Source organism: Netta rufina (genome assembly GCF_964035555.1).
Source record: "Netta rufina genome assembly, chromosome: 2".
Lineage (NCBI taxonomy): Eukaryota > Metazoa > Chordata > Aves > Anseriformes > Anatidae > Netta > Netta rufina.
The window spans coordinates 135,973,687-135,987,444 of NC_140124.1; the positions used below are offsets into that span (position 1 = coordinate 135,973,687).

Genomic DNA, 13,758 nt, shown 5'->3' on the forward strand with positions numbered 1-13,758 from the left:
CCAAAAGTTAGGAAATGCCAGACTTAGCATTGACAGTGCAGATTGAATCCACATATGCTCCATGTATTATTCATAGTTTTATGGCTGCTTTTTCTCCTCCCAAGGGCCTATGCAGCTTTCACCTACGAGAAAAGGGACTGAAAACCCATGATATCCTAGCGCAAGGAAAGGTTTTCAAGAGTACAGCTCCCCAGAACAGGTCTCCTCTGTGGCAGTCCTTCCTCACAGCCAAGGGTGTTCAGGATTCACAGCACCCTGACCCGGACCTGGCTTCCTATGGGAGCCCCAGGTGTGCTACATCAAAAGCTCCCTGAAACGGAAACATTTCCCTTAGTGACTGTCATTTCCTTGAACAGGAGCTTTCTGATAACATATTTTGGAATATTCCCAATGACCTCTAGGTCAGAACTGCAGAAACTAGCCCGTGCCTATAACATAGTTATTTGGGGTAGAACCCAGAGGAACAACTAAAAGAGCTTGAAGAGGTCTACAACACACTGATGTCCCTGCCTCCTGTTCCTAGCTGCCTCAGGTACTGACAGCATAGGAGACTCCACTTTGCGGACTGTAGTGCGAAAGGTTAAATGCATAAATGAGCCTGCACACTTTGCTTCTGTAATTGCATTGCTAAAAAAATGAACCAGGCAGTTTCAAGCCAACTTGGTTCCATCTGTGTAAACAGCAACCACCTCTTGATTGAAAGGCTGTATTAGGAAAACTGTCTTGCCTATGAAATGAAGCTGTGAAAACTCTCCAAAGATAAATGTTAGAAGACCTATTACGTGGGATATTTAATGTACACTTCACAAAATACAGAAAACAATTTTGTATTACCACAGATATGAGTTAATAGGCCTATAATTCTGTGTTTGCATTTTGTTAATTCAAACTTTTTTGTTCCCAGCTGGGTAGCAAGTCTTTGCATATTTATTTTTCTCAGCGCTTAAGGCTGATAGAAATTTGAATGCGAACAGGCTGCCAAAGTGTTCTTCACCTCCCAAGACACTCATGAGCTCCATCAGTCATAACGACAATTTAGCTTTGATGGCTAAGCACTATTTATGTCAAAAGTTTAATGAGAACAGACTTGCCCTTCATACAGGGAATTAAGATCATGATTTTTATGAGAATGTTTCTACATTTGCATGATATGGTTATACACAAGAATGTGAGCAATAATAAAAAAAAAATAATGTAAAATGAATAAATACTTTGAAGACAGTATTCCTTAGCAGTGAATTTTGATTTAGGATTCTGTGTCAGCTCAAGAAGATGAACATATCAATGGGAAAAATAAATAAGGTGAACTTACAAAGTAAAAGCAAAGCATGGATTACTCATCTTTTAACTGAAATGTCCTCTTCCTCTCCCCTTAAGTGGGAGAGAAATCTTTCCTGAGGCTTTGCAGTAGAAAAACTTAAATTGTCCCAAGACTTGCTGAAATCATTCACTACTGTGAGAAGAGGAGGTCACTGAGTTAGCCAAGGACAGCCAACCACAGCCCAAATGAACAAGTCCTCAGGGCACTATTCTCTTTTTTTTTCACCCTATACCTTCCTTCAACAGACCCTCTCTCCAAACGAAATCCTGTGCTTGGTCTCTCTCCCAACCCTAAACCTATATGCTGATTGAGACATAGCCTAAAATACCCCAGCTATGGCCCAGATCAATACATCCTCAGGGGAGAATTCTGTTTGTATGTCCCTCTTCCCTCTAACAGCCCTTTTCCTCTACCAGTCCCTGCCTCCTTCCTTTACAAGTAACTCTCTTACCCTAAAACTGTGCCACAGCTGACTACAGCTGAAGCTTAGCACACCACCCCTAGGCTTTGCCTGTTGGAGCACAGTCTCAGGCATTATATTTTATGCCACCCAATCCTTACCTTCACAGCCCTTTTTGAAGTGTATTCCAGCAGGAGCTCAGGCTTTGTCTCTCTACCGATCCTAACCCTAACCTAAACCTTAACCTCATTTAGTTGAGTGAGATCTAGCCCAAAATATCCTAGCTTTAGCCCAGATAAATATGTCTGCATGCCAACTGAGGCTCAGCATAAGATCTCAGCCACAGCCCAGGTAAAAAAGATCTCAGAGGAGAATCCTTTTGACAACCCACTCTTCCCCTTGGCAGCCCCTTTGCCAGACAACTACAGCTGGAAATCCCACTCCTTGTATTTCTTCTAATCCCACTCCTTGTATTTCTTGTCAGCCGAGCCCTAGCCCAACAGACCCAGACAGAGCCCAGATGAACATGTCTTCAGCAAACAATTCTTTCGACCCCTGTTGTCCTTCAACAGTCTCTTTTCAAACCCTAAACAAACAGATCTTTAGACTTTCTTCCTTCTCTGAAACCAAAACATAACCAAGTCCCTAAGCACAGTTGTGGACTGAGATTTAGCCCAAGGCCCCTAACCACCACCACATGAGAAACTTCTCAGAAAGTAATTCTTTCTGCAGCCCCTTTCCTTCCCTAGTCCAAAAAGAGATACAAACTTTGTCTGTTCCCTGTCCCTAAACCTAATTTTAGCCTGAACTCTAAAACCCATGACCAAGTTCTCAGAAGAGGAATTCTTCAGCAATCCTTTTTCAAGTTGACTCCAGGTGGAGCTCTAGACTCTGCCCCATTAAAACTCCATCTTAGTCTGAATGCAAAGCACGGGTTGAGCCTTAGCTCCAAATTGTGTTAATGGCATACTGTGATCACCTTAAAGTAATTTGGGGTCATGATGTATGTGAGATAATATAGCAGCCAAATCTTGTCCAAGATTTGTCAGTTTCCTGACATGAAAAAAACCTTACATTTGTCTTGTTGGGATTCTTTCTATCTTCTCTCTTTAAATGCTGAGAGGCTTAATTTGCTTCTGCTATATCCACCTGGCTTCTAGTCTAAAGAATATCCAGAACTGCAAGGACATATGGCTTCCATGCTCATTTATGATAATCATAAAATTTCATTGAATTAATATTTTTGAAGCATTCGTTTTTCTTTTTCTACATATCATATCAAAGAATAGGTGCTGAGATTTAAATATTTTTGTGCAGCTTCTGTATATTCCTTCATAAAACTCTTCTGGCAGCTCAAATTTTGTTGAAATAATTTTCCTTTTAGGCTTAGAGCCTAAAAGGAAAGGTATTATACAGGGTATGCTTAATAATGGTTGTAAAACAAGGAAGGAAGAAGAAAATGAGGAAGAGAGATTAAAAAATAAATAAATAAATAAATAAATAAATAAATAAAGTTTTATCTTTATTCTTTCTGGCTCTGTAATTGTATTCTCTTTTATAATGAGAATAATCAACCTTCTGCTCTGATTCTTTGGAGAATGATGTAAGAAACATTTTATATTCCGCACTGCCAGAAAGTGTCCTTAGGATACCTTTGGTCAGATCCATTAAAAGACATGAAGATTAACATTAAACTGCTGTTTGTATCGAAATTAGTATGAAATAGATTGCTTGCTTTATGTGATGTTTATAGTCTCAGTAGTATGTTCCTGCCATTTTTAATGTTACCAAAACACAATCTTCCTGCTAAATATTTCAGTGGCAAATTTTATGTCTCCTTATTGCTATATCATATTAGCTCAGAATAAAAAAGATAAATTTCAGATTCATTTGTTTCACCATCCCAAGCAAACTGAAAGAGGCTATGTTCAAGGCAGATCTGCTACCTTTTTTACACAAATCTGTTTCCTACGACTGCGCTGCTATTCACGGTGGTGCCACTCGGTGGTGCCACGGGGCCACAAAAACTCAGCTGATCTTAAATTCAACCGCTTATATTTTGCAACAGAGACTCATCAGGTTCTTGCAGTGTTTTCTTGCCTATGCAAATTTAGAATTAACAAAATCTATGTTTTGTTTATTTGTTTTTTAAATAAATAAAATAAATAAATCGTAGCCAAACAATGCTTTCAAATTTGCATGTGCTTTTCAGATAACATATTTTGTACTAAAACTACATGATCACTGTTCTGCCACCCCTATCTATATAAGGCAGTATCTAAAGTAAGCAACTACTTACAGAATAAGAATTTATTTGGCATGTTAGGGGGGCTCAGTTGTGCAACTGCCTGCGCCATGATAGCTAACACTTCCCAATACATGTGTATAGTCTATGCTAAAGCATAAAAGCACAGAAAACAAAGTATTAGGGCTTTTAATTAAGTTTACCTTCTAAAAATATACAACCATCTATTAGTAAAGTGTTCTGCCATAGAAAGTTGCTACAACTACTTTCAGCAATACCTTTCATTCCAACTTAATTAGACAAGTAGCACTTGACTGCCTGTTTAAAGGTGGCATAATAATAATAAAAAAATCTCAAGGGCTCTTTTGAAATACTTTACAAAGAACTCTATGAACTTTTAAAACATAAATACTTGTGCATGAAAAATATACTGACATTACAAAATATGGCAAAGTTACCAGTATACAAAAACAGTGTAAGCTATCACTGTGCTGTTTAAACAAATGTTATTTTACTACATTTCAGATTTCAAGAATCCCATGCAGGCTTCTTTCTGCCAGACAATGAGAGATGAACACCCTTTGTAAGTACTGTTGCAAACTGAAAGAGTGGGACATGCCGTTAGCTTCCAGCAACATCCCACTGCAGAAGACTAAAGCTGCAGTCACTGTAAAGCTTCTCGACCGTGTCAGCTCTGGGGGTCCAACATCTAAAATTCAGCAGGAACCCTGGATGCTGTGAGACCAGGTTTCTGAAAAATAAAAATAAAATCAGGACATGCATTCGGGATCAAATTTTTGAGAGCTCATTTTTCAAGTGCATGGGTAAATTAAGTTTTGGAGTTCCAGCAGTATTTTACATAAAGCTCACTAATTCATTCCACATATTAAGCCAGCTGTGGGAGTTGAGATCTTAGGAAATAAGGCACTTGGAAAGCATCTACGTTGTTACGCTACCTTGGCTAGTATATTTCGAAATTGCACTGAATTTTCACTGACATGTTTTAAAAACTTTCTCTGTGAAAGAGAAGGCCTCTGGAGGTCCACGATGTGGGCCTCTGAAGCGGGACGGGAGGCAGCATCTCCCTGCCCGCCCCAGGAACCCGTAGGTTGCCTCATGGCCAGCTTTGGCTGCTCCTTGTACCTGTCACGCAGGTACGTGCCGGTTCGCATGTTCTGCGTGGGGTGTGCGAGGCTCAGGACCAGAGGTGCTCGCGCTGGGGCGGCGTTGCACAAGCACCAAGGCCCTGGGGCTTTACGTGGTTTGGGGAGGCTTCTTCAGGAAGGCTTCTCCCTAAAAAAAGCACAAAACCCCCACTGACATCTGCAGGCCGAGAAGAAGCGGGGACGGCTGTGGTGTTGCTAAGAGTGGAGACAACCCATTAATTACCACACACACTCATCATCAGGGGGACTAAAGCAGCGTGAAGGTGCTTTAACACCGGTGGCAAGGCTGCTGACGGAGGGCTCGCTGCCTTTCTCCCTGCCTCCCTCCCTCAGCACCACGACCCCCGAGCCCCTCGCAGCCCCCTCGGAGCCCCCCGGGCGCCTCCCCCCCGCCGCCACCGGGCGGCGCCCGGCCCCGCTCGGCGGCTGCCACGTCGAGGCCGCCTCCCCGTGCTGAGGAGGAGGAGGAGGAAGGAGAAAGAAGAGAAGAGGAGGAGGAGGAGGAGGGGGCGGAGATGGCGGCGGGGCGCTGACGTTGCGGGGAGGAGGAGGAGGAAGGAGGAGGAAGAGGAGGAGACCCGGCTGCCTCCGGGGCAGAGGCTGCCGCGTCCCGCGGAGGCTCCGCGTCCCCCTTTTCCTCCTTCTTTCCTTCCTTCCCTCCCCACTCCTCGCCCCCAGCGGGCAGGCGGCGGCTGCGATGCGCTCGGCGTGAGCGCCCGCCTCGGCTCCGTGTCACCCCCCCCCCTCCCTCCTTCCCCTCCCTCCCTCCTCGTCTCCGTGCCCGTGAGGGGCGGCGATGGCCGCGGGCAGCTGGCAGCAGGCGGCGGCCCAGCAGGCCGAGGAGACGGCGGCCCGGGTGCGGGAGGCGCTGGCGGGAGGCCTGGGCTTGCTGCGAGCCGAGCTGGGCCTGGAGCTGGGCCTGGACCCGCACGGCCTCCCCACCTGGCTGGCCCTGGGGCTGCCGGCCGCGCTGGGGCTGGGGCTGCTGCTGGCCCTGGCGTGCGGCAGCGGCCTCCGCAGGAAGGCAGCGGGCGGCCGGGCTGAGAGGAAAGGCGACGAGGCGGCGGCCCTGACAGGCGGCGGTGGTGGCGGTGGCGGCGGTGGTGGCGGTGTTGGGGGGCCGGGCAAAGCGGCGGGGCAGCTGGGGCTGAAAGGAGACGAGCAGAAGAAGAGGAGCAAGAAGAAGCTGCCCGAGAAAGCGGCGAGGGTGAGAGGGGGAGCCGGGGAGTTTTGGGAGGGTGAGGGCTGAGGTGGGGGGATGCAGCCGGGGGGTGTCTGCTGGGATCCCTCCCGGCTGCCGGGGGGGTTGGAAAGCCAAAGAAACAACATTTAGGTGAAAATGAGGCTTTTTTTCCTCCTGGGGAAGGAGGAGAGGTCTCCCTGCTTTCTCCCTGCTTCTTTTCATGAAGCTGTGGGTTACGAATGCACGCCGTACTGTTGCATTTTTACTCTCAATATTGTCTTTTTACTGCCAGTCAAAACCTTACCAGACCAGGAGCTGGTAGCAGAGACCTTACCGTGGTTCAGCTTCTCAAGGCAGGAGTCTCAGCCCAGGCAGGTACAGGCGGTTCGAAGCCTCGTAAAGGCTGCGATGATTCAAACTTGAGTAAGGCTTTCTGCTGCGCCTTTTCGGCAGGACACGTTAACACCAGGCGTGTGGTGAATTTGCCTCCCTAGGAACACGCCTGGGTCGTTACAGTAAGGATCATCTCCTTTAATAAGGAAATCTGTCTCTCAGCAGCCCCTTCAAAACAGATCGTGGCTGTCTTTTGTTTTAATCCTCGGTCTGTGATGTAGGAATCGTGTGTCTTTGACAGCGTTTTCATGAGAAAATCAATTGAATGCAGAAATTATCAGCTGTCCTTTTCAAGCTTCCATTATCATAGTTTTGGGACTTGAAGGGATTGCTTCAATAGCTTTTATGTTGTTGGTATGTTTGTAATCCTATTTACGTCCAAATGGATTATAGGAATGAAAGTGCAGCAGATGTCCCCTGCCTTTTACAACTATGTCTTTTAATTATATAGTGTGAAATTTAATGTGAATTGTTTGCCTAATGACCAGAAAAAGGAGGTACAGAAAGGGGTTGTACCTTCGTTTGGTTCTGTGGCAATACTGAGACTTGCGAAGTTTTGTTTAAGATATTTTAGCCTTCTCTCCATTAAAAAATACAAAAGTCTGTATATAGCACCAACCTGTCTTTGAGCAGTGAACTCCTGAAACTCACTGGAGCTGATTCTGCAAGTTGCAGTAGGCTAATAACTAGGCACCAAGAAGAGGAAGCACTGTGATTCAGAATTTTTCAAATGTTGCTAGGTCTCCATTTTGAAGAAGACACGTTAAAGATGCAGTGTTTTGTTGCTGTCCAGAAAGGGACATCCTCCAAGGCCTAATAGATCTGTTATGCTTTCTAGAAAACAGGCTAATCCCAGAAATAATCCAGATTTTTTCATATTTTATTTAAACTACAGGATAAAAACAAAACATAAACTCTTGCAAGTCATCTTTGGAGACACTGAAAAATGCCTGAACAGAAGAGAGAGTGAAGAAATAGATACAGTATTGACAACGTTCTGCAGTGTAGGGCTTTATAAAAGCAAGCTTTGTATTGTGTATAAACTTAACTAGCTGACATTTTCTGTGAATATAAATACTTGTATTGTTTCCAGCTTGGTTTACTCAGGCACAAAATAGCAAAAGTGAAGGCTATGGAAGAGCAAATAGTTTCACAGTCAAAAAAGAGTAAAACAGTTTTTCAGCTGTTAAGGTATCGTTCTGTATTCTTAAGATTTGGAAAGTTATTTTCGTATTACTTTGTATCCATTATTTCAATGCAGAGATAAGATTAAAAAAAAAAAAAACTTTACAGGAAAGAAAATGAAAAAACTGAATCATTAACTACAGTGCAAATAAGTTTGTATCAGCAGTGAACTTAAATAGGCCTGCCTCGTGCTCGTTATCCAACATTAGTTCATGGGGACCTGTATTAGCACGTTCCAAGATTTTCTGACTTGTTTCACCATGAAAAACATTTAAAATCACATTGGAAATTGAGAGAAGCAGCAAAAAGTCCTACCGAAGGCTGTAGTGGTTTCATCTTGTATTTTTGTACACTCGTGCTAATAATGAGGTCTGTGAAGGAAAAAGAGTAAGCCTATTATCAGTAGATTTACCAGAGGGTTTGCTATGCCAGGGTCTAGATTTCCATTACAGGCATTACAGAAAGCTTAGAGCAACTGGTCTGGAGCATTAAAAAGCACACTGCAGATGTCTAATTAAAAGCCGTAGGGTTACTTTAATGTAGGGTTACTGAGCTCATTGTGGGGCGGGTGATGTACGCTGTCATCAGTCAGGATCAGAAACGTTCTCCGCTGTTCCCTTTCCGAGGAAGAGTATTATTGCTTTGTTTCTTGTCTTTGGGTTTATTTGGTTCCTTCGTAAGTACGGTACAATTTAACTGAGGTTTTTAGTACGATGTGGAGTTGAGTAGCAGGGAGTTGCCTGGATGCTGGAGTAGCTGTGGCGTTCTGTTTATTGACTTGCTGTGGGTAGACTGAGATCAAATGAATGATTTAGCGTTCACGAGCACTAAGTTCAGAGAGCCAGTCCTGGCTTCCTCCAGCAGCTTGGAGCAAGGTAGCGTCATGGTAGCCTCACTTTAGATTCTCTCTGTAGATGTGCAGTAAACCTCAAGCCCTCTTTCCTTAGCTCCTGGCAGGGGAGAGAGCGCTTTGTCTTCCATCTCAGAGCTCTTTAGCCCCTATTAAGACTTCTTTTCCTTTCCAAAAATCTCTTGATCTTTGATTTTAGTTCTTTTCCCTTGTGAATAATTCCTGTGCCTCTCTTCTGCTTTTTAAATCTTCAGAAGAAAAAGGTGAAACTGATCTTAACATGGTTTCTGTACAATCTGGAAAACATCATTGAAACTTAAGAGTAAAATTCTTCTGTATTCAGCTACAGCTTATAGAAAGCCATTCATCCCTCTATTTATAGATGCAGAAAATACCAAGCTGACAATATATTTCCTATTGTTTGAAGTACACCCGAACAGTAAAGGCCGCACACTGAAGTTTAATTTTGGTACAAGCTTTGGCATTCATTTGAGAACGCGTCTTACTTGGCCTCCTTCAAAGAACTTTTCAGGCTATGCTTATTACGCTTAGAAATAGACTGCATAAAGACTTTTTCATACTTCTAACTGATACTCGCGTGTTGTACCTGTCAAACTGCAGCAGTAAGAAGGCTGTAGGCTTGTCCAGGGCTTGCAGAGAAAATTGCTTAGTTTCTGTCTTAAGAAAAGCTTGCAGAAAATAGTAGTAAATGGATTCTTTCATTGGCCAAAAAAAAAAATGAAAGTAGGTGTAGCTTTGTAATGTGTAACCAAGGACTTTGGCTAATATGGCCTTGTAAAACTATTTGATAGCAATTTCATTACTGCTTTTTGCAGTGTGAAACTGAGGTATCCGTAGCATTGTACTGTATTTAAAGAACAATAAGTTTCATTTCAGCACTTAATGTCAGCACAACCTCTATTCTGCTTCTGGATTACCTTAACTCCCTCAAAGAGGAATGTGTGTGGAAAAAGGGTTGTTTAAACATTGGAGTTTTAAGATCAGGCAAGTCCAGGAGTGTGTTCAGAAATGGATATTGTTATTGACAGCAGTATTTCTGCTGTCACATCTTCCCTATTTCTGTTAGGACAAAGAAAAGAAAAAAAAAAAGATGGCATATAGTAACTTGCCCAATCTGAGTGATTTAATACCATTGGTGGAAGTTTAGTATATTACTGCAAAGTTTTAAACTTTGTCTTTTTAGCTGTAGTTGTCTTTTAAAAGAAACACTTCTCAGTACTCTGGAAAAGCTTTTTTCTTTCCCGCTTCTGTTGCTATCTTTGTTATACCCAAAAATGGTCACATGAATTTTGGTTAAAGTCTGTGATTCATCTGCGGGTAGAAATCAAATGTGGAAAGCTTCCACCAAAGAGGCAAATATTGCAAATATTCAGGGAGAAATGTATGACGGTTCAGGCTTTTAACCTGATTTCTAATGGTCATGGTCTACACGATCAGATGATCAGACAGTGTTTTAAGCAGTCATGTGGATGAATTTTTCCAGAGGGTTCTTAACAGATATGAATTAGTTTATTACTTAAGAGAAATGGCTGAAGTTTTTACAAATTCCATGTGTTAAATGTTTTGTGTTGAAATATTGAGAGGGATAAAGACTGGTGTTCAAACTCATAAGTTTATATGTTTTATATCAAAGAAGCAAAGCAATGTATAGAATTAAAAGAAGTTAGCTGGCTGTGAACATTTCTGACACAAGTCCGATAGCAATACTAGAATACTGCAGCAAATCCGTTATTTAGACATACCAGTAAATAACGTAGAGATTCTTTTTCTACCTTACAATCTTAAAGATCATGGGTTTTAAAACGACGTTGCACCACTAACAATGTAGCTGTCTGTATGGCATCTGGAAAAATAGGTTTGAGAACTGATTTTTGGCAGCGGGTTATTGTCAAGATTGAACATGAGATCTTTGGTATCCCTGTGGAGTCTTGCACTGTGAGCTCTGTTGAGAGGAACTTCTGGACAGGGTTTGGCGAGACAGATCTATAAAACGATTTTTCAGAAAGCCAAGGGACGGAGTGTAGCATGCTAGATATAAAAGGTCTAGTTCAAAGCCAGCTGTTGCAGGAGGAGAGGGGTTAGGTGATCTGATCTTTCAATTTCTATTAATAGCTACAAATAACAAGTTGGCATGCTAGCTAACTACAGTAAGCAATACTATGCTACGCACTGGTGCCAGGGGTGCTCTGTAAGCATAATATAAAATGGCAAGAAAAAATTCCCTTCACAGTTAAGCAGAGGAGCTGGTATTCATTACTTAGGTCACCCTAAGTTTGTAATGTAGCCTTTTGCTTCAGAGCAATCAGGTTGGTTTAATGTGAACTTAAGGTAGCTCATGTTTTTTAATAAACAGAATAACTGAGAACAATGTATGTGGTGGTTTAAACTTTATTTAACTAGATGTCTTGCACAGGAAATACATTTGACCCAGACATAAAAGCAAATATGAGGTAGAGTGGTTACTTATGCTTAACACCCTAAATTAGAGTGAAAATTAAATACCTGAATCATTATGAATAACAAGAAACTTGTTGTGTGGACCTAGTATCAATTAATACCTGTGGCAGTTGCATTTCTCTCGGTGAGAGTAATTGCTAACAGCAGTATAAAACTTCAGGTAGTTTAATCCTGTTCAACACAACAACTTCACTCTTCATTTTTTTGGGAACATTAAAGAAATTATTGTATATTTGCATTGGGAATATGCAAGCTGAGACATATGCCTCTGCTGTCAAAGTGACGATAAGACTTAGGACTGTCCAGATTTTTTAACTTCATTATCATAGAAACTTTTGGAAAGTAATACATGCTAATTTCCTTCCTTTAATTACTCTGGAAGGGAAAATAGTTGGCTGATGCGATGACTACCCTCGAGTCTGACCATCTGAAAAGAACAACAGGATGTTCTTTGTTCATGCTGCATGTTTAACTTGTAATTTCTGTTCTACTATGGAAGTTTAACTTGTCGAGCAAGTGAGCTGTGAGGGTTACGCACGGGTACTTGGGGAATAAAGTGAAGAAATTTATTCCAGATCGAAATGATTTGAAAAATTCAAGCTGCCACAAAGTGCTAAATGTGTTCATTTAATTAGATAACTTATGGCATGTACAGATGTAGCTGGTCTCAAGGCTGGTAACTTACAGAAATTTATTTCAATAAGTAATTCCTATATTGAATAAGATTCAGATGAAATGAGGGGAATTCTATTTTCTTTCCATTCTCATTCATACATGTAGTAAATAGAGAACTGCAGTTGATATTTCGAGTGCTTATCCAAAATTCTGTGGGTTTTACTCAATCTTGCAGGCATTTTTAAGTCAAGTAGTTGCATTTCAGTCATTGTGTAGGCTAAGCTTTGCTTCATCTGCTTTCTCCAGTTTTTTTATTATTTATACTTACTGTTTACACAGCCTAATGGACGGTCTTTCCTTGATGTATCTGAGGATGAAATAATACAGCCTGTCTGTAAAGAAAATACAAAGCAACCTTTGGATGCAGAAAAGAAGAATGAAAAGGTCAGTTATGTACTTGAAAATGGCGAAGTTTAATGCATGTTGCTTCAATATCTAATAACTCTATTTGTGGTAGGAAATCCAGTTATTTATCTGAGTTGGGGGGGGGGGGCGTGTTTTTAATATGAAGAGTATTAATCTAATGCTCTGTTGGAAAGAGCTAATGAATTTTCTCAGCTTCTGAGATCATGCCTTATCGTGGAGTGTTTGCATCAAGCAAAACAAACCCCCCTGCTAAACACTGATGGCATTGTTTGCAGTTTGAAGATGTTAAACCTACAGAAATCAAGTTTGTGTTTAATCTTTGTGGGCTTCTGTGGAGATGCGGCATAATGATAGTATTGTTAAGTGGCTTGTAAATGGCCCAACAATCGAGGGACTACCATTGAAAGGATTAAGAGCATGTGCATACTTATTTCTTTTGTCAGATGTATCCATTAGTGATTAGAGATCTTAATTTCTGATGACAAACACAGGCTTTGAAGTCTAGTGTGAGCTTTCTTGTTGTGCAAATTGAACAGCTGCATTAGAACATCTTTTTAAAGCTTGATCTGAAACTGTATGTACTAGGTAGCCATACTAAAGACAATGTTATTTTTTTTCCTCTGTGAGGACTGATCTCTTCTAGCTTTGCCATAAATGCTCTCTCTTCTAGGCAACATAGGTATATTTATGATAGGCCCCTGAGCAAAACTTTATTTTGGTTCTTTTGCTAACATTGTGCATGAAACTTTCTGACTGGCATGAATTTCTGAAAATACTTAATATATTTCCTGGCTTATGCTACAGTGAAGACTAGCTACCAGTTTTGTTCTGGTCTGGTAAACATTGCATTTTTTATTTTAATTTTTTTACTATTAGGAATGATAAAAATTCACTCTTAAAAACCTTTAAATATGTACATACATATATTTTGACAAAGTAAATTGACTCAAATCATTTGATATATTTGAGGATTAACTAATAAAATTTCCTTCACAAAGTGCTTTTGCTCTAACTGCTGAGGAGTTCACGAGAAAGAAAACACTACTTCATAACTGGAATTTGTTTAGCTCAGTCAAGCTCTAATTAACTTACTTGACTACCCTTTTTTTTAGTTAGTTTGTTGGTGAAAAGAAAACTATCAGAAAGTTAATTGTATCGTGTCAGTTGGCTATAGTACTCTGCAAGCTTTCATCATTGACAAATAGACTTAAAAGGTGAAGCCATTTTACAGAAAATTTCATGCTGCACGCTTCTTTCTCTTCTCCATGAGTCACATATCAGACTGTTCTTTTCAAGAACGGAACAAAATGTGATCCTGAAGGAACAACCACATTTTTATTCTTAACTTTCACTTTACCTTAAGCATGTTTCCAGGCAGGTAAGGTGTTTCAATACTCAACCTGAGCTTTACCTTAAAACTGAATGTTGAAATGTTAAATGAAAGCTGCAGGAGACTGGTACCACCACATGGATTTCTGATGCTCGTTCAACAGATT

At 41.3% G+C, this 13,758-nt stretch overlaps 1 protein-coding gene across 1 annotated transcript in view; it reads left to right on the forward strand.

The window, feature by feature from the left end:
- Window positions 1–5,648: 5,648 nt before the first annotated feature.
- The window catches only part of MTDH (metadherin), a 31,193-nt gene continuing 23,083 nt past the window's right edge, over window positions 5,649–13,758 (forward strand). The window contains exons 1-2 of the mRNA XM_084282122.1: window positions 5,649–6,339; window positions 12,176–12,280. Of these exons, the coding sequence (XP_084138248.1) occupies window positions 5,929–6,339; window positions 12,176–12,280 (516 nt within the window). The 5' untranslated portion in view covers window positions 5,649–5,928. The remainder of the gene's footprint in view (window positions 6,340–12,175; window positions 12,281–13,758) is intronic.